The following is a 19,633-nucleotide window of genomic DNA, read 5'->3' as shown; positions in this document are numbered from 1 at the left end:
CACCCGTTGGTTTCTGAAGAGCGGTTTTGAAGCTCAAAGTGAGCCGCTCCGGCCGTCGCCATCTTGGCAGTGTGTGACGCTGCCTAACTCCCAGCCAATCAAAAATGGGCAAAGAGGCGGGCCGAATGGATGAAACAAGCCACCTAGCGGCTGGCGGACCTGTCACTCAAAGCAGCCATGTCCTTCATTATGCAGAACTTTACGGCTTATAAAAAAATTCACCCCCCCGTACAGTTGTCATGAAAGAGGAAATTAGCTACAGAGACCAAAACCGTTGTTTGTACCAGGCTGTAAACATGTTTATTCTGCTGTAAAATTGGGTATTTTAACATGGGGGTCTATGGGGATTAACCCTCAAGTGGTCATTCAAGGAAATGCAGCTTTTGGCTTCATTTTACAGCGCCGGAGGTTGCCGCCATGGAAGGGAAGGAGGAAACTGTTGACAGACGGACCAACAGATTATTGGTTTGAGTCTATACATGAGATGTATTGACTATCAGAGGAATATAGAATAACAGCAGCTGTGTGAGTTAATTTTAATTCCTGATCTCAATTTACTTTTACAAAACATTTATTAGATTTAGTGAAACTTTGAGGCCTCAACTGTCTCCATCTTTGTCCAGTTGTGTTTGAACAGAACGATCCTACTCACCTTGCGTTAGCATTAGCATTAGCATTAGCTCAGCTAACTCTCTGTCTGGGTTTAATCTTTAGAGAAGCTCAAACATGGGATTTTCTTTAGTGAACATCTGGAGGAAGATTTAATGTTCGACGATTGTCCTGAACTCACTCATTCCTTCTGATAACAAAAGCAAAGATATTAACGCTAACTTGATGATGTTACGTTAGCTTAGCTTTTATAAATGTGTGCGTGCTTCCTGCAGTGGATTGTAGATGAATTTAGTCCATAAATGTGTAACATCATTTAATCAGACAGACAGAAGGTTACTGAGTGAAGAACCTTCTTATTAACAGCAGTTTACACACTTTTCATTTTTCTTATTAAAACTTTAAGTTTTTATTTTTCTATATTAAGACACATCGACTCAAACAAAACCTTCATGTTCTTTATTGGCTCCGTCAACATGAGACAATCACACAGGAAGTCAACATTAACATGTAATCAGTTTACATTAAAGTTATGTCACTTCAAACCAGACGACAAACTGCTGCCGCTGCGTCACAAACAGGAAACAGTTTGTTTATTATAATAATAATAATAATAAAGAAAAGAAACTGTTCAGAGCAGCTTTTTTTAAAAAAAACATCTTCCTTTGGTTTCTCTCAAAAATAAGAACTGTACATGTCAACAAACTGCTGCTCGTATCCAATCATCTTCTTTAGAAAACTATTTCATCACAAGAACAAGACGACTCCGTCTGAAAAGTGCTTTTTTATATATATCAACTGAAGAAACAGACTTTAAATGATATTTATCTGAAGAACATTTGTAACATCAGTAAAATAAAATAAAAGTCGTCTGAAATCATAATATCAAGTTTTCTCTTCAGCTCATTTATTGCTGATGAATTACAAATAAAGACTTTTTATTCCACCGACCGGAAACCTTTGATTGTGAAGGTGGAGATAAACAGGAAATCTCATTATTTCTGAAGTGATGTCACCGTTGGTTCATAGGAAGTGTGTGTGTGTGTGTGTGTGTGTGTGTGTGTGTGTGTGTGTGTGTGTGTGTGTGTTGTTTGGCACTGTGAGGTTTTGTATCTATGAATGAAATGAATGCAGAAAATAACATTATATTGCTTTAAATGGTTAACAGAGGACAGATGAAGCGCTGTGTGTGTGTGTGTGTGTGTGTGTGTGTGTGTGTGTGTATCACACGGTGTGTGTGGGCCCTCGGCTCAGGTAGGTCTTCATGGTGGCGATGAGCTCGGCCTCCTCCTCCAGCGTCAGGTCGAGGTAATCCTCCTCGTGGCGGGAGATGTCCTCCAGCACCTCGTTCACCAGCTCGTCATCGTTCTCTGATGACAGAAAAATCAATCATTGATTCGTTATCGTTTCAAACGACTCGTCTGTCTCCTGAACACACTCGTTTTCTCATAAAGACGTCTCTGTTCTGTGTTTCAGCTTCAGGCTCATTGGTTCCAACTGGAACCTTTAAAAACAGACGTTCAGTTTCATTTTTAAACCAGCAGCTATAAAAACAAACACAACTGACTGAAGACTGTTTCACAGCTGCAGCGGCTCCGTTTTAAAGCTACAGTGATGATTCTGGTATCATATAAACTAGATGATCGTCTGCATAGAGATAAATACGCTCTAAAGGTTAGCATAAATGTTGACGAGGGGGAAAACTGGAAAACTTCTGACCTCTGACCTCAGGATATGTGAATGAAAACACTTTATACTAATCTCATGCAGCCTAATGTAAACATGGTGTATGTGAATATTTCTGCTTACTGGGTCTCTAAACAGTCTTCTTGTATAAACTGGGTCTGACTGGGAATCTGAGACTGTTGTGGATTCAATGAGTCCGACTGTATTCATGTGTGATGTCAGTCCTCATAGCAGCTGTTTCAGTAATTTCCTGGAACAGCTGATCAGAACAGTTTTTAACAAACTAACAGGAGGAACTGGTGCGTTTGTTGGGGACTATTTTCAGCGGCGGAAGGCTACCTGTGGAGTTGGAGGAGGTGCTGGGCTCCTCGGAGGAAGGGGAGGAAGAGGAGGAGGAGGTGGAGGGAGAGGAGACGGGCAGCGGCACCGGGGAGCGAGCGCCCTGACCGTCCAGCAGCAGCTGAGTAGCTGATTGGACGTCTCCACCCGTCCGTCTGAGAGCCGCCTCGGACGCCGCCCTATCAAAACCCAGATACAACAACTACACACACACACACACACGCACACACAGAAACAATTGATCAACTAATCAATCGACCAATAGTTTCATCTCTATAAATCTGAACATAGAGAATCTTTAATCTATGAGGTGTTTGGACTGATGAGACATTGATCCAGTAAATAATCATCAGATCAATAGATGATGAAACAATGTGACATGTTGTCATGGTTACCTGCTGCACCATCTCTGGACTGACGGTTCCCTCCATGTTGTTATTGGTGGCCTGAGCGGTCTGACGGGAGTCCAGCAGGATCTGAACACAACACACAACAAGCTCAGCTGAAGGAACCATTAAAACCATTAAAACCATTAAAACCATTAAAGTATTATTCAGAAATATTCTACTTTAATAAACCATCTGGAATCGTTTCATCCTGTCGTTCATGCTGTAAGTTTATCTTTCTTCTACTGCGGTTGCTAAGGTGGTTGCTAAGGTGGTTGCTAAGGTGTTTCCATGTGTTGTTCAGCTCCAACATGTACGGATGGATTTGAGAAGTTGACATTTGGAGTAAAGAAGGAGAAAAAGAAGTGAAATCCTGCTACTATAGTTTGTTTACGTAGCCTCCGGAGCCGGAGGAAGCTTCCTGAAAGCTGACCAATCAGAGCAGAGTGGGCTCATCAGGAGGCGGGGCCTTAAAGAGACAGGAACTAAAACGGCCTGTTTCAGACAGAGGCTGAACTGAGGGGCTGCATAAAGGACCAGTAGAAGATAAATAAGATATTCCAGTAGAGCCCCAGAATATAAATATAGAGCTGGAAATGTGCAGAATATGAGTCCTTTAAGGAACTTCATTGGTCTTTCTGAAACTTTCTAGGACATATCAGCTCCACAGCAGCCGAGGTTTCACTGGTTTCATTCGTCTCCACCAACACTTTCAACTCTTTAGCTGTAATCTTCATTTTCTAAAAACTTTTAAAGGTTTATTACTGTTTCTGCCTTTTGTTCTTGTGAACATTGAGCAGATTTCTACCTGTCGACCTTCTCTGATCATGACTAACTGAACAAACTGGTCTAACACTGGTTACGTCTGAGTACAGGCTTATAGGAACCAGATACTGACTTCAAAAGCTCTGTCCACGTTTCCGTTGGCGTGGTGCAGAGCTCTGGCGGCGTCTCTCCTGGAGTATCCCAGCTCCGCCAGGGTGGAGATGGCCTCCATCCTGCTCCTCCTCTTCTGCCTCTCCCTCTGCTTCAGCTCCTCTCGATCCTGATGGAGACACACCAGATTCAACTCCCGTCATCGCTGTGTGTGTGTGTGTGTGTGTGTGTGTGTGTGTGTGTGTGTGTGTGTGTGTGTGTGAGACCTGTCTCTGGTTGCTGATGTGGTTGGCGGCCCCCTGCAGGTCTCCCTGACAGGCTCTGAGTCCGAGTCGAGCTTCTCTCTCTGTGAATCCCAACGACATCAGGTGAGTCATCTTGTCTGAGTCCAGAGACAGACGACCGTACAGAGACTCCACCTGACAAACACACACACACACACACACACACACACACACACACACACACACACACACACACACACACACACACGCACACACACACACACACACACAGAGTCTGAATCAGCTGTTCTGAAAGCAAAACGTGAGACTGTTCCTCAGACTACAGAGATCATCAGCTGACGGTTACTTTGGACAGTTGGTGCTGAGCCTGAGCGTCGTTCCCGTCGAGGTAGGAGAGGAGACTCTGGAGGAGATACAGCCGGAGAAACAACACCTCCTCTCTGCCTGTGTTACCCTGACAACACACACACACACACACACACACACAGGAAACAAATCTGATTAAATGTGGATGTTTTTGAGGCTGCTGCAGCTGCTCTTTACAACAAGTTCACTCTGAAACCAACAGTCAGGAGCCCAAATGAACATTAAAGCTGTTTTTCTTGCTGACCATTAGAAGATCCCTTCATAATGACCTTAATGAAGCTTCAGCGTCCAAATGAGTCAAATCAAGTAGATATCTTTCAACGTTACAGTCTTTTTAGTGTCAAAGTTCCTCTTTTTGTGACTATACTTCCACCTGCAGCTCAACAGATATGTGTCAGATATCCACTTGTTAAAAGTGACAGTTGTGACTTCTGGGGTTCCTCAGGGTTCTAGTCTTGGACCTTAATATTTTAAATGTTCATGTAATATGTAATTCCAACTTATGTGTCCACAAACCACCTGACCTTTCCTCTGTTTACTCAGACACACACAGGTCCTCCTACTGAAACAGTAAAACAGATCAGAACCTTTTTACGAGTGTTTAGACACAAAATCTACTTTGTTAAAGATGTTTTTATTGATTTTGTTGTCTACTTGGTGGCAGCAGAACAAACTGAAAAAACAACATCTGACATATTACGGGGTCTGAAATAACCGACGGCCTGTGAAGGTTTATGCAGGACAAGTTGTCATGGAAGTTTCTTCATCATAACGAACCAACTTCTCCCGTTATTAAGCAGCGACATGTGTTTTAATGAATGTTCATTTCCTGCAGGACGTTTAGTTTCTAGTAACGACGAGAAAAGTTTGTCGTTATAACATGAAACTATCTTAAGAAAAAGTTTCTCATCATAACAAGAACTTGAGCTTTTTTTGTCGTATATTTACTATAAAAGTTCATTTAGTTTAAAACTATTTATCTTGATTGTAAAAAGCAAATGAAACCTTTAACATCTGATAACAAACAGCAACAACAGCAGCAGGTCAACAGTTCAACTCACTTCCTTCATATTCAACAGTCTGATAAGAAAAATAGAAAAATAAAATAAAGAATTTAAGTTTCTGTGACTTAAATGAGCAGCGATACTTTTACTTTACAGTTAATCTACTTTACTTATTATTATAAAGATCTGCTGCTTTCACCCACTGATCAATAACAGTATTGATGGCTTCTGACACTGAGAACAGCTGCAGCCTGTGTGTGTGTGTGTGTGTGTGTGTGTGTGTGTGTGTGTGTCACCTTGATCATGAGCAGTCTCTGCTGCTGTTGTCCGTAACACTGTAGGAAGCAGCTCTCGGCTCTCTGCAGTCGACTCCTGCCGTCGTCCAGACATGACAACGCCTCCAGAGACCTGTAGCACCACACGATGTCCAGCTGCAGCACGCCGAAGTTATCCACCGAGCCCAGCAGAGCCGAGCCACACTTACTGCACGCACACACACACACACACACACACACACACACACACACACAGTAACTACAGTCAGAATTCGTGCTGCTGTAAAGTCGACATGTTACTTCAGACTGAAATATCTCAACAACTGTTGGATTAATTGTGATGAGATGATTTTGGCTCCTTCATGTTGTTCTCTAGATGAGCTCTAACAACTCTGATCCAGTTGTCCTCTGATTATTAGAGAACAGTCAGAAACGTCCGGTTATCTAAAACTCAACTCAACACCTTCACATGTTCTGACTGATCAACAGATTTATTCTCACATAAGATGAAGAAAAACTACAAATGTCACATCTGAGAAGCTAAAACCAGGAAATGTTTTATGTTTTCAGTTAATTGATTATTAAAATAGTTGCAGACTTGTTGTTGTAGTAATTAAGTCACTATAACTATAACTGTATAACTACATTTAGCTGCTACTGGCTGCTAGTAGCTTCATTGTTTAGATGTTTACTTCATATTTGTTGCCTTTATTTTCTTACCAACGTCCATTTTCCGTATTGTTCGTCAATTCCAATAAGCTTTCAACATAAAGTTAAAACAGATACTCCTCCTTGCTCCTTTCCATCAGTAACAGCTGTGGTTATGACGCCCCCTGGTGTCTGGGAGTAATATCACATCCAACACTCATCAAATACATGGATCCTAAACATTAAACCTGCTACACATCACTGTGAGCATGTTAGCATGCTGACGCTAGCATGTTAGCTGTAGCCTCTCAGTCTGTAAAGCGCTTTGTACTTTTATTTTGAAAAGGAGAATCTGACCGACTGACGAGACACCAGAGAGCTGTGATGATTCAACGTCAGAGTATTTAATTAAAGTGGAACTACATCATGATGATGATATATTGTGTTATTATATGTGCTATTATCCAATTAACAAACATGTTACTGAAGTTTTGCTTCTTTTACTGTATTTCACTCTGTTAAAATCATGTTTATATGCGTCTTGTGCTTCTCGTCCTGTTTTACGTGTGTGAGGAGTTTTGCACCTGAACTGCTGGTCGGCCTGCAGCAGGTGACACAGCGCGTTGTCGTACTGCTTCCTCTTCATCAGAGATCGACCTTTCTCATGGAAACCCATCGCCAGGATCAGAGCCTGAAAGCCACACGAGACGTAGAACGACAACGTTACGCATAAACCTTTCTACATAAACAGAAGCCGTGTGAATAAAAGTTAAATATAAATGTAAAAACAGACTCGACCTTCTTCTCCTCGTGGGGGATGTTCAGCGGGTTTCCCTTCTGGTCGGCGATCTCCAGGAAAGGAGTCGTATCTGGATCTTCGCTGCCGTCTGACAAACATTGACAGAGAGAAACACTCTTCACACATTTAAAGCAACAGTTCTCTTTCTTTACAACTCATTTATTGTTAAAATGTTCTCCAGAATACTGGTTGTGTTGTGTTTTCTAGTGCAGACGCTACTTTAAAGTTAAGTATTATTTCTGTTATCGTGGCACCATGTTGGACGCCGTCCTCCATAAACAGGAAACAGCTGGGTCACCTCTCTCTGACAGGATCTGGAAGCCTTTCTGGGTCCTCTGGATGCTCTCGTTCTGGTTCTTCCTCTTCTCCTCTTCCTCGTTCAGCTGCTTCTTCAACTCGGCGTCGCTCAACTTCAGCACCATCATCTTACTGTGGTTCTTCACTCCCTGCTGGTCCAGACGCTGGTCTGACAGGATCAAACACACAAACACACAAGCTAATGTTACTTTATTGTTTTATGCTAATGTTACTTTATTGTTTTATGCTAATGTTACTTTATTGTTTTATGCTAATGTTACTTTATTGTTTTAAGCTAATGTTACTTTATTGTTTTATGCTAATGTTACCTTATTGTTTTATGCTAATGTTACTTTATTGTTTTATGCTAATGTTACTTTATTGTTTTAAGCTAATGTTACTTTATTGTTTTATGCTAATGTTACTTTATTGTTTTATGCTAATGTTACTTTATTGTTTTAAGCTAATGTTACTTTATTGTTTTAAGCTAATGTTACTTTATTGTTTTAAGCTAATGTTACTTTATTGTTTTTTATGCTAATGTTACTTTATTGTTTTAAGCTAATGTTACTTTATTGTTTTAAGCTAATGTTACTTTATTGTTTTTTATGCTAATGTTACTTTATTGTTTTAAGCGAATGTTACTTTATTGTTTTAAGCGAATGTTACTTTATTGTTTTATGCTAATGTTACTTTATTGTTTTATGCTAATGTTACTTGTGTGAAAGGGAGCTTTTGGAGATTTTAACCCGTGTTGCTGGTTGATGGTTTGGGAAACTTCGGTTCATTTCTCACTACCTGTTGAGCTAACTTTTATTAATCGGTTGATCGTTTTATCTATAAAATGTCAAAAAAATGTGAAAATGTCTCGCTGCAATTTTTTACCTTCCATAGTGACGTGTTAAAATGTTTAGTTTTATCTGATCAACAGTCCCAAATCCAAAGATATTCAGTTTACTGTCATGTGAATAAAAAAGCTTCACATCAGCACATTAGAAAAGCTGCAACCAGCAAATATTCTACATTTATGCTTATAAAAAGACCAAACAATTATCACATTATCAAAATAGTTGATAATTAATTCTATATTGATCGATTGATCAATTAATTATTGTAGCTTTACTTTGATTGACAACATATCTGACTGCATCTGACTATTTTTTCTTCTTCTGAAGAGGATTATATTAAACTGTATTTTCTCTGCAGGTCGTCTGGACTCACCTGCACACAGAGTTTTCCCGTTCAGGATCAGTTTGATGTATTTGAGGTCGTAGTCTTCTCTGATCCTGCAGCAGGAAACACAAACACACCGACAGGCTTTACAGCTCTTTACTCTCACTTTCACTCCTAATCAAGACACAATATTTATTCAATATGTTAATCATTAAAGCTACATTTAATAAATACACAAATAACCACTAAGAAATGTACATTTGTCTCCTCGGTGTGTGTTACCTGTCCACCACCTCCTGAACCAACACATCCAGCCTCGTCTCCAGGAAGTTCTTCATCTTTGGATCCTGAAAAACAATCAATATGTGTGTCAGGAGCCGTTCAGTAGGCAGGTGTATCTGCAGGAGTCACAGCAGCGTCCAAACACATTTAAATGGGACTTTCTGGATCAGGTGGATTTCAGATACAATAGTGAGAAAGCTTAGTAGACAGATTAGTCTGACTTTAATTCACAAAATTTGAACTGATAATAAACTTCACACAAATTAAACTCATTCAAACTCAGTTAGCAGCAGCGAGCAGCCTGAATATTCACACACTAACTTAAACCTGCGTTAACTGATGAACACAACACTGACATGTCATCAGGTTTTAAGTTGATATGTTGAACTTGTTAGCAAACAGTTGCTTATTTCCACATCCAGCAGTTACGGAGCAACATCATCATTCATGTGGAGTCGTGTTTCTGTCCACCTGGTGAATGTTTTCACTCTCTACCAACTCCTGAGGGAAATATCTGGCTCTTTAGCTGCTAAATGCTCCACTATGTTCACCAGCTAGTCTACAGCTAACTGTGTCTGTTAGCAGGAATCAGCTGACTAGCAGGAGAGATAAAGGGAAGAACAAAAGTATCAGATAGAAGCTGATGAATCTGAGGTCACAACTTGTATTATAACACTGTTAGTTAACTAGAGCGGCAACGATTAGTCAGTTTAATTAGAATTAGCTTCCAATTATTAAATTAATCATCAACTATTTTAAAATTTAATCAATTTGAGTCATTTTTTTAAGAAAAACAATATATTGCAGCTTCTTAAATGTGAATATTTTCTGGTTTCTTTAGTCTCTATGACATGTCTGTGTAAACTGAAGATCTTTGAGTTGTGGACAAAACAAGACATTTGATGACGTCGTCTTGGAAACACTGATGAACATTTTCTGACATTTTATGGACCAAACAACTAATCGAGATTATAATAAAAAGATTAATCAATAAAGAAAACAACGGTTGTATTTCCTCATATAAAGACCGGAGTCAGTTAGGAGTCCAGTTATATAATAAACCTGCCAGGACATAAACTCTGCTTTAATCTAATAAACTCAACACTGTAATCAACTCTCTGTTGTTGTGGACGACTCATCTCAGGTGTTACTGCTGTATTTCAGTCACTCTGTGTGTTTATGTCTCTGTTTGACTGCTTGTAGTAACATTTAAACGCCACCAGATGGCAGCAGCTACGTCTGAACCAACATTTAACAGCAGATGAGAGAACAAGGAGGCTTCAAACTGAAATATGAGCATCAAACAGAAGGAAGAATAGGCAGGATGATATATAAGTGATAAGATGTGAGATATGAGCAGGATGATATATAAGTGATAAGATGTGAGATATAAGCAGGATGATATATAAGTGATAAGATGTGATATATAAGCAGGAAATACAGTCTATATATTAGGCTGTGATATTATGGTCTGTCTCCGGACCTTCTTGCTGTCTCGGGGCAGCAGCAGCTCCAGCGTCGCCACGTTCGTTTCTCTGAACTTCTTGTTCCTGTTTCCTCTCCTCACGCTCTGCGCTCTGATGGTCTCCAGGGCGCCGCCGACCTCCGACCCCGGCAGACCCAGCAGGGGGGCGTAACGCTCCGCCAGCTCCTGCCGTTAAAAACACACCAACAATAATTACACACAGGTACGGAGGTCAAATAACGCTCAGTAAATAATAAATAAAACAAATCTTTATCTTGTTACGTATTTATTCATTAAAACTGTTTTTTAAATTATTTAGTAGCTTAACTTATTTTATTAAGATTATTAAAAAAAATAAAATAGATTTTTGATTTTACTTTTTCAAATTTTTATTCTTTTTTTTAACTTTATTTTAATCAAATAAGTTTTATATGTATTTGATATTTTTATGTTCTAGATATTTGATTTATTAAATGATTACTTAAATTTTAATTTATATTTTACTATATTATTTTTTCAATTGAATTTTTTATGTTCTACATATTTTTAACTGCATAAATTGTTATGTAAATGTTTTGTTTAATTAACAGATTTATTTGTATTTTGTATTTTTTTATGTTCCAGATATTTCTTTATGAAATGCTTTCAAATTTCATAACTATTTTATTTTATTTTTTCAATTAACAAATATATTTATATGTATTTTTATGTTCTGTATAATTTTAACTTAAATCATTTTTTATTTTATTTATATTTTATTATTACTATCTGACTCATTTCTAGATGCATTTTTAATGTTGAATTTATTTCTTTACTTACATAAATTATTATATTTAAAGCTATAATATGTAACTATTCCGCATTAAAACGTCTGAAAACAACTCGACCTAGGTTCTATATGTTGTTGAGTTGTTTACTTACATTAAACCAAATCAAACTCAGAGAAATCTGTAGTTTTAATGAAGGTAACGGTTCGTTTCATTTGGTTTCCGAAGAGTAAACGTGTACAAGACGCAGGCGTCAGCTGCTTGTTTAACAATGAGGACAACAACTCCCATGATCCCTTGCTACTTCACACCATCATCACACTCAGTCTTTTGTTATTGATCTGATTGACAGATTAAATATCATGTGTTTAATATGGATTTATACTGATGTCTATCCAGCAACATATAATCTGTATATGACGGCATTAAATATGTGTGAAGTGCTGCGATGCTGCTGCAGTTTGTCTCCGTGTGTGTCGCTGTGTGAGTCGACCTGCATGTGCTGCCGTCCCGGCTGGTTGTCGTCGTCGGTGTACGGAGGGTTCCACAGCTGGACCTTCTCCTGCTTCAGCAGGTTCTTCAGTTTGGCCTCCGTGTTCTGCTCCGCCATCGTCTCTGAACACGAAACACAAGATGACGAGACAGAAGAGAGAGAAGAGAAAGTGAAAGTTGTTGGAGGAAAATCCCCAGCTGCTGGGAGGAGTTCTGTTAATGAGTCATCAGCACTGGAGGGAACTGGAACACAAAGAGCTCCGTTACACCGCCAGTATAAACTACCACTATTACCACTGAAGGCACTAGAAACCTATGAGGCAGCACAGAGAGAAACATGAGTCACACCTGAACACACAGACATGAAACACACAGTTATAGTTTCAGTGTGACGTCATTATCTCTGATTTAACCTCCACAAATCCAAAACCAGAGAGAAAAGAGGCAGCAGCAGTTTCCTCCAGCGTGACGGTGATTCATGTTACACTGCAGACAGCAGCTGCTTCACATTAACGGAGACTATTTGACAGAACGTGAACACATCATCCATACACCCAAAGCATCATGGGAGCTGTAGTTTCAAACCTGCTAGCATGATTATCCTCCAAATCCAAGAACTATGAACTATTTCCCAATATGTTTATGACATCACTAATCATCTCTGTCCACACATACACACACACACACACGTGAACACACATCTGTCCTGTGTAGAAAACCAGTCGACAAACAAAAAAACCTGAATTATCACTTTTTTTTTTTTCCTTCGGCATCATTGGAAATGTTGGATCCAGCATTTTTGATACTAAGGATTAAAGCTCAGAATATTTAATTATTGTCGCAGTGAATCGATTCATCAGTTGGTTTAATAAAAAACATGAAAAACATCAAATGTCTGAATGTCTGTGAAACGTTCCAGTAACTTCTTGCATACTAGATATTTATGCTTTTCATTTAAGACAAGAAGTAGAAGATTTAGCTGAACTCACTTTAAAGCTGCAACAATTAATCTCCAACTATTATATTAATCGTCATTAATGTTAATAATCGATTAATCGTTCTGAGTCATCAACAGTAACTGACATGTAAACAGTCTCTGCTGCTTTATTTCTTATATTAAATCTGTCTCCGTCTCATAACTCTCACAACTTCCTGACAGCAAACTTTGATTCTTTAATCTCTTTACAAAGTGTAAAAACTTTACAAATATAACTTCTGTCACTTCGAGGCCTCGACCTGAGAAACAGCAGCTTCCAACACAAATATCTGACATTAAAATGGTCTAAAAAAGCCTCAAAGCTAACTGCAACTTACTACAACAAAAACTACAACAGCTCAACGTAAAATGATGCTAGCTGACATTTAATTCGGGGGAACTTGACAAACACAGATTCAGTCTTATTGTCAGTAACAGTTTTCTGTGTGAGAGAAGCTAACTGATAGCTCAGCTAGCTAACATCACTGCTACCTTCACACAAACACTGTTTATACTCTTTAAATCTGGTTTAAATCTTTCTGTCAGTTACCTCGGTGTGAAAGAACAAGATGACACTGAGCTCCGAGGTCGGAAATGTTTGTTAACCTTCCGTTATTCCTCCGGTTCTGCTGCTCGGTGCTGTTGTTGTTTTTGTCCGTTTGTTGTTTCGGGGAAAGATGTGATGACAGGAGGAGAGAGGTCTCACTCTGAGCGCGTTTTCACGATCCCGTTAACGTAACTTCCGCCCCGCATTTAATCATGTTTCAGTAAAAGTAAAGAGATATTACCACTTATTTACTAAAGCCAGATTTTCTGCAGTGCAGGACTTTTGCTTTTAATGACGTGTTTTTACATTATAAGTACTTCCTCCAACACTGCAGGTCACAGAATCTGATCGGTAACCAAACACGGTGTAACATCAGTCCATCATGCTCGCGTTTCACAAATAGACGATCTTTGAGATGTACTACGGTGCCGCAGGAGGGTCAAAACCAGTTTGACGCAGTTTCTTTGGAAGTAATGTATGGAGGCTAAAAGTGGCCCATATTAAATAAATTAATCCAACAATATGAATATAAACAAGAGTACATACAAAAAATAAAAAAATATAAAACATATATAAACTTAAATAACTTAAATAATTAAATAATTCATTTTCTTATTCAAATAAATCATTTTAAAAACTCATGACATTTTATTTAATCTTGCTTCTTTTCAGAATGTTTCAAATAAAATAGTTAACTGCAGATTAATTGGATTGTTAATTTATGTTCAATAAAACTCGTTGTAATTAGATGGAAGAATAAAAAATCTGATTGTAACAAGAACTGTTGTTGTTTTTATCTCATGAAATTCCTTTACTGATCAGTGGTGGGAAGTAACTAAGGACATTTACTCAAATCCTCCAGCAATCAATCCATTTATCGAGAAAATAAGAGTTAATTTTAAAATATCTAGCTTGAGGTATCTGCACTAGCAGAATATTCCTTCATGGACTCAACACAACCAGTATTCTGGAAACCACTTTAACAATAAAGTCTGCAGTTTTTAATTAAACTTAATCTGAAGTGAACATCAGTGACGTATGAAACTGATTCAAATAAGCAGATTTGAAAAAAATGTTGATACAGTTTTGTGATTTATTGATTTTTTTAATGCAGAAAACAAAAAGCTGATTTATAAACGTATCACCTGAATGCATCATTTAATATGTGAAATATGAAGGATTCAGTGTCGTTACATCAACGGTCTCCATAAACCTGACACCCTCAGAAAATAACATTTGTCATATTTTGGTAGTTTCGTCATCATTCCGATCAATCAGACTGTAAAGAAACTCCGGTTTAAGAAAACTTAAACTTGGAGGAGAAAACAAAAGCAAACGTGTTGAATCTCCAGAAACAGATCAGCGGTTCAGTCACAGAAACATTTTCATGGACGCAGCTGTTAGAAGAAGCGTCTCTGAGGGGAAGTTCAGCCGGTTGTTGGCGTGTTTTTTGTGTGTTTGATATAGTTATGATGTTGAGATTAACGTCAGGTTCAGACCACATGACATCAGTCCCATAAAAACCGACAGATGTGCGGCGTCGTGACTGAAAACGGGCGTCGGGTGCGACAGCTGATGATTCCGTTTCTGAAGCACAGGACAGCCAGTAACACACACCGCGTCGGACGCCATCAGGGATCAAGGCGTAGTCACGGCCGATTTATGGATTTGTGACCGTTTACACCCGTCCTCAGGTGACTCCAACGACTCTGAACGACTGTCATTACAAGTTACGAACCAGGTGGAATCCACGACCTTGATAACGACCCCACAGAGGTTAAATACCTGAGACTCTTCATCAGTCAGTTAAGACTGAAGAAGATGCGAAACGTCCTCAAAAGTATCTTCAACCAGGAAGTCCAGCTGCCCTCCATTCAGCCGTCCGGGTGGAACGACGACCTGGATGAACCTTCACGGACTTTATGACTCAATAGTCGCCTCATGTGGTCTGAACGTGGCGGCGAGCTGAGTGTTTGTGAACGGACTGTCTACAGATATCTGAGAGGAACGATGACTCAACTATGACGTCACATGTTTGGGTCGTGCGTGTTTTTTGCAGATCGAGGATCATTCGGGATCCCTCAGAAGGACGAGTACATGCCCAGCCTCCTGGCGGCCTCAGAGATCCTCGGGGTCTTCCTGTTGGGGAACGGGTAGTAGTTCTGGTTCTGCTGGCCCCCCGTGGAGGAGCCCACCCCCCCTACGCTCAGCTGCCTGGTGAACCTGGAGCCCCGCCACGCTGCAGTGCTGCTGCTCTGCAAGACGCCGTTACCGGTCTGTACGTTCGCGGGTTCGTTCCCCGGCAGGTTGGAGGCGGAGCCGCTGCTGCTGGAGGCGACGGGGGCGGAGCTTTCACTGAAGGAACTGCAGACGAAGACGTCGGGAGGATCTTCTTCTCTGGGATTCCCCTCGGAGGCTTCAGGAGAACCAGGAACAGAAGCCTGGACCGGATCCGTCCTGGACGTGTCAGCGTCGAAGACATCTTCTTCTTCTTCGTTGGTGCCGCTGACCGAGCTGCAGCGTGAATCTGTTGTTGAACCCACAGAGAGTTTTCTGCCTCTGGACTCCTGCAGGGAGCCGCCAGAGGAAGAAGACAAACGCCTGTTTGGAAAAGACGACAAGGAGAAAACAGTCAGCCGGGACTTCCTGTTTCTTATTTCTGTTTGTCAGCTGGTTAAAGGTCTGGAGGTCTTCAGCAGTCACACAGACGCACGGAAAACCTCCTCAGACACGTCACACATCGATGAAAGTCCAACAGAAATCACATTGAATCACTCACATCACTCACACTTTTCTCAGCAGAGACACAGGAAGTGATTTAAACAGCTGATATTGACCTGGAGGAACCGACGTCGCCGCTGTTTGTTGTTTCCAGGGAGGAAGCGGGAGCCGGGACGCTGACAGCGGAGCGGGAGCGGCGGTGGAGGTCCAGGTGGACGTGCCAGGGGTCGGGGTCGGAGGTCAAAGCCGGCGGCGGGCTGCTGTTCGGTTCCCATGACGACGTCAAAGCCTGAGTGAAGGGGACGACGCTGACGGCCTCCGACAGTTCCTCTGAGACTGAAAGAGACGCAGAGAAGCTGCAGCGTGATCACGTTTAGGATGAGAGAACAACAACAACAACAACAACAACAACAATAATAATAATAATAATATTACAGCTCTGCAATAAATCCAGCAGTGGTGGAAGAAGTATTCGGGTCCTTTATTTAAGTAGAAGTACAGAAGTTTCAGCAGAATGTACTTAAAGTATTGAAGGTAGAAGAAGTCAATATGCAGACTGGCTTCTTTTAGAGTTATAATATATTATATATGTTTATTTTTATCACTAATAAACACATGGAGAACATTTGAATGTAGATTTAACAGCTGTTATCGTCACATGTTCCTGACTGCAGATAAAAACACGTCACAGCTGATGTCTCACCTGTCCGGAACAGAAGCACCTGCGTGTGTCTCTTCTGTCGCTCTCTGCTGCTCCGGTACTGAGCTCTCAGCAGAGAGATGTCCATGTTCGTCCTGTCCTCCTCTTCCTCTTCCTCCTCCTCCTCCTCTTCCTCCTCTCTCACCAGCAGCTGCTTCTTCCTGTTTGTCCCTGCAGGGCAGACACATGACACACGGTTGACCTTTGACCTGCACACACACCTGCTCAGTGTCAAATGTTTTATAGCTGCTCATAATAAACTGCGGTCAGGTGTCTTTGTGTTAATATTTATTCATAAGGACAATAAGAATGTTTTTATTTCATCTGTTCATACTGACAACAGGATAAATACATTTACTCAAGCAGTGTCCTCTCCCATTAATCATCTCATGATGGTCACATATATGTTATATTATTAAGTTGGACAAACACTTCCTGTTTACAGTCACATCGTTGTTGATGGTTTATTTAGTCGCTCATTAGTGGGACTTGCTGTCATTTCTCCCCGTTCTGAATTCAGATAGTTGCGTGTCTGTGTTGATTGGAGGGTTTATGCAGATCACCTGTGTGCAGAGTGTGGGGGGGGGGGGGGGGGGGGGACTGAGAGCAGCTGGGTGCGTTCCCCTCTCGGCCAATCGGGGAGTGACGACGCCCTTTTTCTGGGGTTTAAGAGAGGAGAGAAAGTGCACGCGCTGGCTGCAGACCTGGTTTGAAAAGCTTGTCAGACAGGAACTCTGGTCTGTTCAGACCCTTTAGTGTCTTCTCTCTGATGTGAATAACACAACATAACTCGACTGTCCTGCATCGGTTTCTTAGCGCCATCGTGCAAGAAGTTGTGCTTTCCCAACGACAGCCTGAACACCTGCAGGCTTTATTCTTTCTCACATTAAAGAGACATTATTTCATTAAGGGGACGTTTCCCGTTGTGCAACATCTTGTGAGGTTCTCCAAGTGATTATTATTATTATTATTATTATTATTATTATTATTTAATTTCTTTATGTGGCTGGCAGCTGGTTGTCCGACTTCTTACAGAACATCTGTGTTCAAGGGGAATCAGTACCGCCATGTACTCAGCGTCTAGTTAATACTTTTTCATGTTCAGTGATAAAGTAGAAGAGATCGACAAGACACGTATGAAATATAGACGTAATATGAACAAACTAAATACGGTTATAAGTTTCAGTTTACAGCTGTGGTGAAAAAAAGTCCTTTAATGAAATAAAAGCATCAACAGCACAAAGTAAAAATACCACATTAAAGGTTCAAAGTTCCATCTAACAATCTGCAGTATCAGTATGAGGTTTTTCTGCAGTTTTTTTGCTCAATAAGGGAATAAAACATCTTCATTTTCTGCTGTTATTTATCAGACAGTATTCCTGCTGATATACATGTGTATGTTTGTGTATTTTTACCCTCCAGTCGCTCCGCACTGGGAACCACTAAGCAGCAGCAGGAGCAGGACATCCTGTTGGCATCAGCAGCGATACACCTGCTGCAGGTGTTTTTATTGCCCGTCAGTGAACGCAGCGTCGTCCTCCTGCAGCAGACCGACCTGTGATGCGTTTAAAATCCCCTCAGAAAGATCCGACAATCCAAAACCTGGAGTTCAAATCCATCCGAAAGGTTCCAGATTTGATTAAAACTGCAGAAAAGAAGAATTAAAATGCTGATAGTGAGCAGTTACCTGTGAGGCAGGAAGCTGGACTGACACACACACACACACACACACACACACACACACACACACACACACACACACACGGCGCTGCATTATTCTCTGACTTTCATTCATGTGTAAACAGTGAAGGACACTGTGTTGAACTTTCCGTCGCTACAATCATATCATTGTTTGACATCTGATTATTACTCAGGAAGAAATAAAGTTAAACAGGTTAATAAAACAGACTGAGCTGATTCAGCTGTGAGACACGTTCATTATATACACACCAGTATATACCAGTATATACCAGTTTATACCACTATATACCAGTTTATACCAGTATATACCAGTATATACCACTATATACCAGTTTATACCAATATATACCGGTATATACCAGTATATACCAGTTTATACCAGTTTATATTAGTTTATACTAGTATATACCGGTGTACACTAGTATAAACTAGTATAAACTGGTATAAACTGGTATATAGTGTATATACCACTATATACCAGTTTATACCAGTATATACCAGTATATACGAGTTTATACCAGTTTATACCAGTATATACCAGTTTATACCAGTTTATACCAGTACATGCTAGTTTTTGCCAGTGTATATATATAATATCTCATTATGATAAGATAACTAGTTGTAATTGTAAAAAAAAAAACATAACATTTTTTTAAAAAGTGTCAGAAATGGACTTCCATACATAGATGTTTCTAGTTGTTCTTTTTAAATGATCTTTATTTGTTTGGCTTCTTTTTCAAAATCTTATTTTAATCTGTTTTTTGATGTGTGTTAATGTTTATATACTGTTTATATATGTGTGTAAATGTTTTATATACTGTGTATATGTGTGTAAATATATTTGATCTGTTATTAGCTGCTCTTTGTGCAGCACTTTATCACATATTTCTATTCTATTCTATGATTTCTGTATAAATAAAGTTTATTATTATTATTTAATTTCACAGTTTTATTTGTTTTTGTCGCATTTCTGCAGCTTTAAAATAAATGTTGCAAACTGATGTTAAAATAAATAAATAAATAATAATAAACACGTTTAGAATAGAGCCTTACAAGTGAAGCTATTGTTATTATTATTATTATTGATAATATATATTATCTTTATTTAAAATCAGCTGACCAACACACATGGATGAGTTTCGTGCTGTGTGACACAGACAGGTGGATAAATGATTGTTTAGCTGTTTGTTAATCATTAATTGATCCAAACATGATGAGCGCGTGTGTGTCTCTTTAAATGTTTAACCCCTGCTGCTCCGTGGCTCAGTCTGTGTGTGTG

General features: G+C 39.8%; 3 protein-coding genes across 3 annotated transcripts in view; 1 reads left to right on the top strand and 2 right to left on the bottom strand.

The window, feature by feature from the left end:
- Positions 1-1,053: 1,053 nt before the first annotated feature.
- nub1 (negative regulator of ubiquitin-like proteins 1) lies at positions 1,054-13,404 on the bottom strand. Its single transcript, XM_067577466.1, has 15 exons — positions 13,236-13,404; positions 11,711-11,832; positions 10,469-10,636; positions 8,986-9,050; positions 8,752-8,816; positions 7,532-7,699; positions 7,233-7,321; positions 7,019-7,125; positions 5,808-5,994; positions 4,488-4,595; positions 4,163-4,315; positions 3,919-4,065; positions 3,030-3,110; positions 2,635-2,836; positions 1,054-1,979 (listed from the first exon to the last, which is right to left on the bottom strand). The coding sequence occupies exons 2-15, from the start codon at positions 11,825-11,827 to the stop codon at positions 1,834-1,836; spliced, it is 1,803 nt and encodes a 600-aa protein (XP_067433567.1). The 5' UTR covers positions 11,828-11,832; positions 13,236-13,404; the 3' UTR covers positions 1,054-1,833.
- A 903-nt stretch (positions 13,405-14,307) lies between these two features.
- Positions 14,308-18,754, bottom strand: LOC137173569 (protein rtoA-like). Its single transcript, XM_067578465.1, has 4 exons — positions 18,069-18,754; positions 16,657-16,824; positions 16,070-16,289; positions 14,308-15,833 (listed from the first exon to the last, which is right to left on the bottom strand). The coding sequence occupies exons 1-4, from the start codon at positions 18,118-18,120 to the stop codon at positions 15,314-15,316; spliced, it is 960 nt and encodes a 319-aa protein (XP_067434566.1). The 5' UTR covers positions 18,121-18,754; the 3' UTR covers positions 14,308-15,313.
- A 775-nt stretch (positions 18,755-19,529) lies between these two features.
- The window catches only part of xylb (xylulokinase homolog (H. influenzae)), a 24,712-nt gene continuing 24,608 nt past the window's right edge, over positions 19,530-19,633 (top strand). The window contains exon 1 of the mRNA XM_067577467.1: positions 19,530-19,633. This exon is cut by the window's right edge and continues 77 nt beyond it. The gene's annotated coding sequence lies outside the window, so the exon portion shown is untranslated.

This window comes from Thunnus thynnus, chromosome 21 (genome assembly GCF_963924715.1).
Source record: "Thunnus thynnus chromosome 21, fThuThy2.1, whole genome shotgun sequence".
NCBI classification, from domain to species: Eukaryota; Metazoa; Chordata; class Actinopteri; order Scombriformes; family Scombridae; genus Thunnus; species Thunnus thynnus.
Note: the sequence above shows the minus strand (reverse complement) of the source record. Positions and strands in the feature narration are given on the sequence as shown.

Coding starts and splice junctions, on each gene's coding strand:
- nub1 (XM_067577466.1), bottom strand. CDS start 11,827: ATGGCGGAGCAGAACACGGAGGCCAAACTGAAGAACCTGCTGAAGCAG. Junction 7,322..7,531: donor CCAGATCCTGTCAGAGAGAG/GTGACCCAGCTG, acceptor AATGTTTGTCAG/ACGGCAGCGAAGATCCAGAT. Junction 1,980..2,634: donor CACCTCCTCCAACTCCACAG/GTAGCCTTCCGC, acceptor TTCTGTCATCAG/AGAACGATGACGAGCTGGTG.
- LOC137173569 (XM_067578465.1), bottom strand. CDS start 18,120: ATGTCCTGCTCCTGCTGCTGCTTAGTGGTTCCCAGTGCGGAGCGACTG. Junction 16,825..18,068: donor CAGTGCGGAGCGACTGGAGG/GTAAAAATACAC, acceptor TCTGCCCTGCAG/GGACAAACAGGAAGAAGCAG. Junction 16,290..16,656: donor GGTGCTTCTGTTCCGGACAG/GTGAGACATCAG, acceptor CGTCTCTTTCAG/TCTCAGAGGAACTGTCGGAG.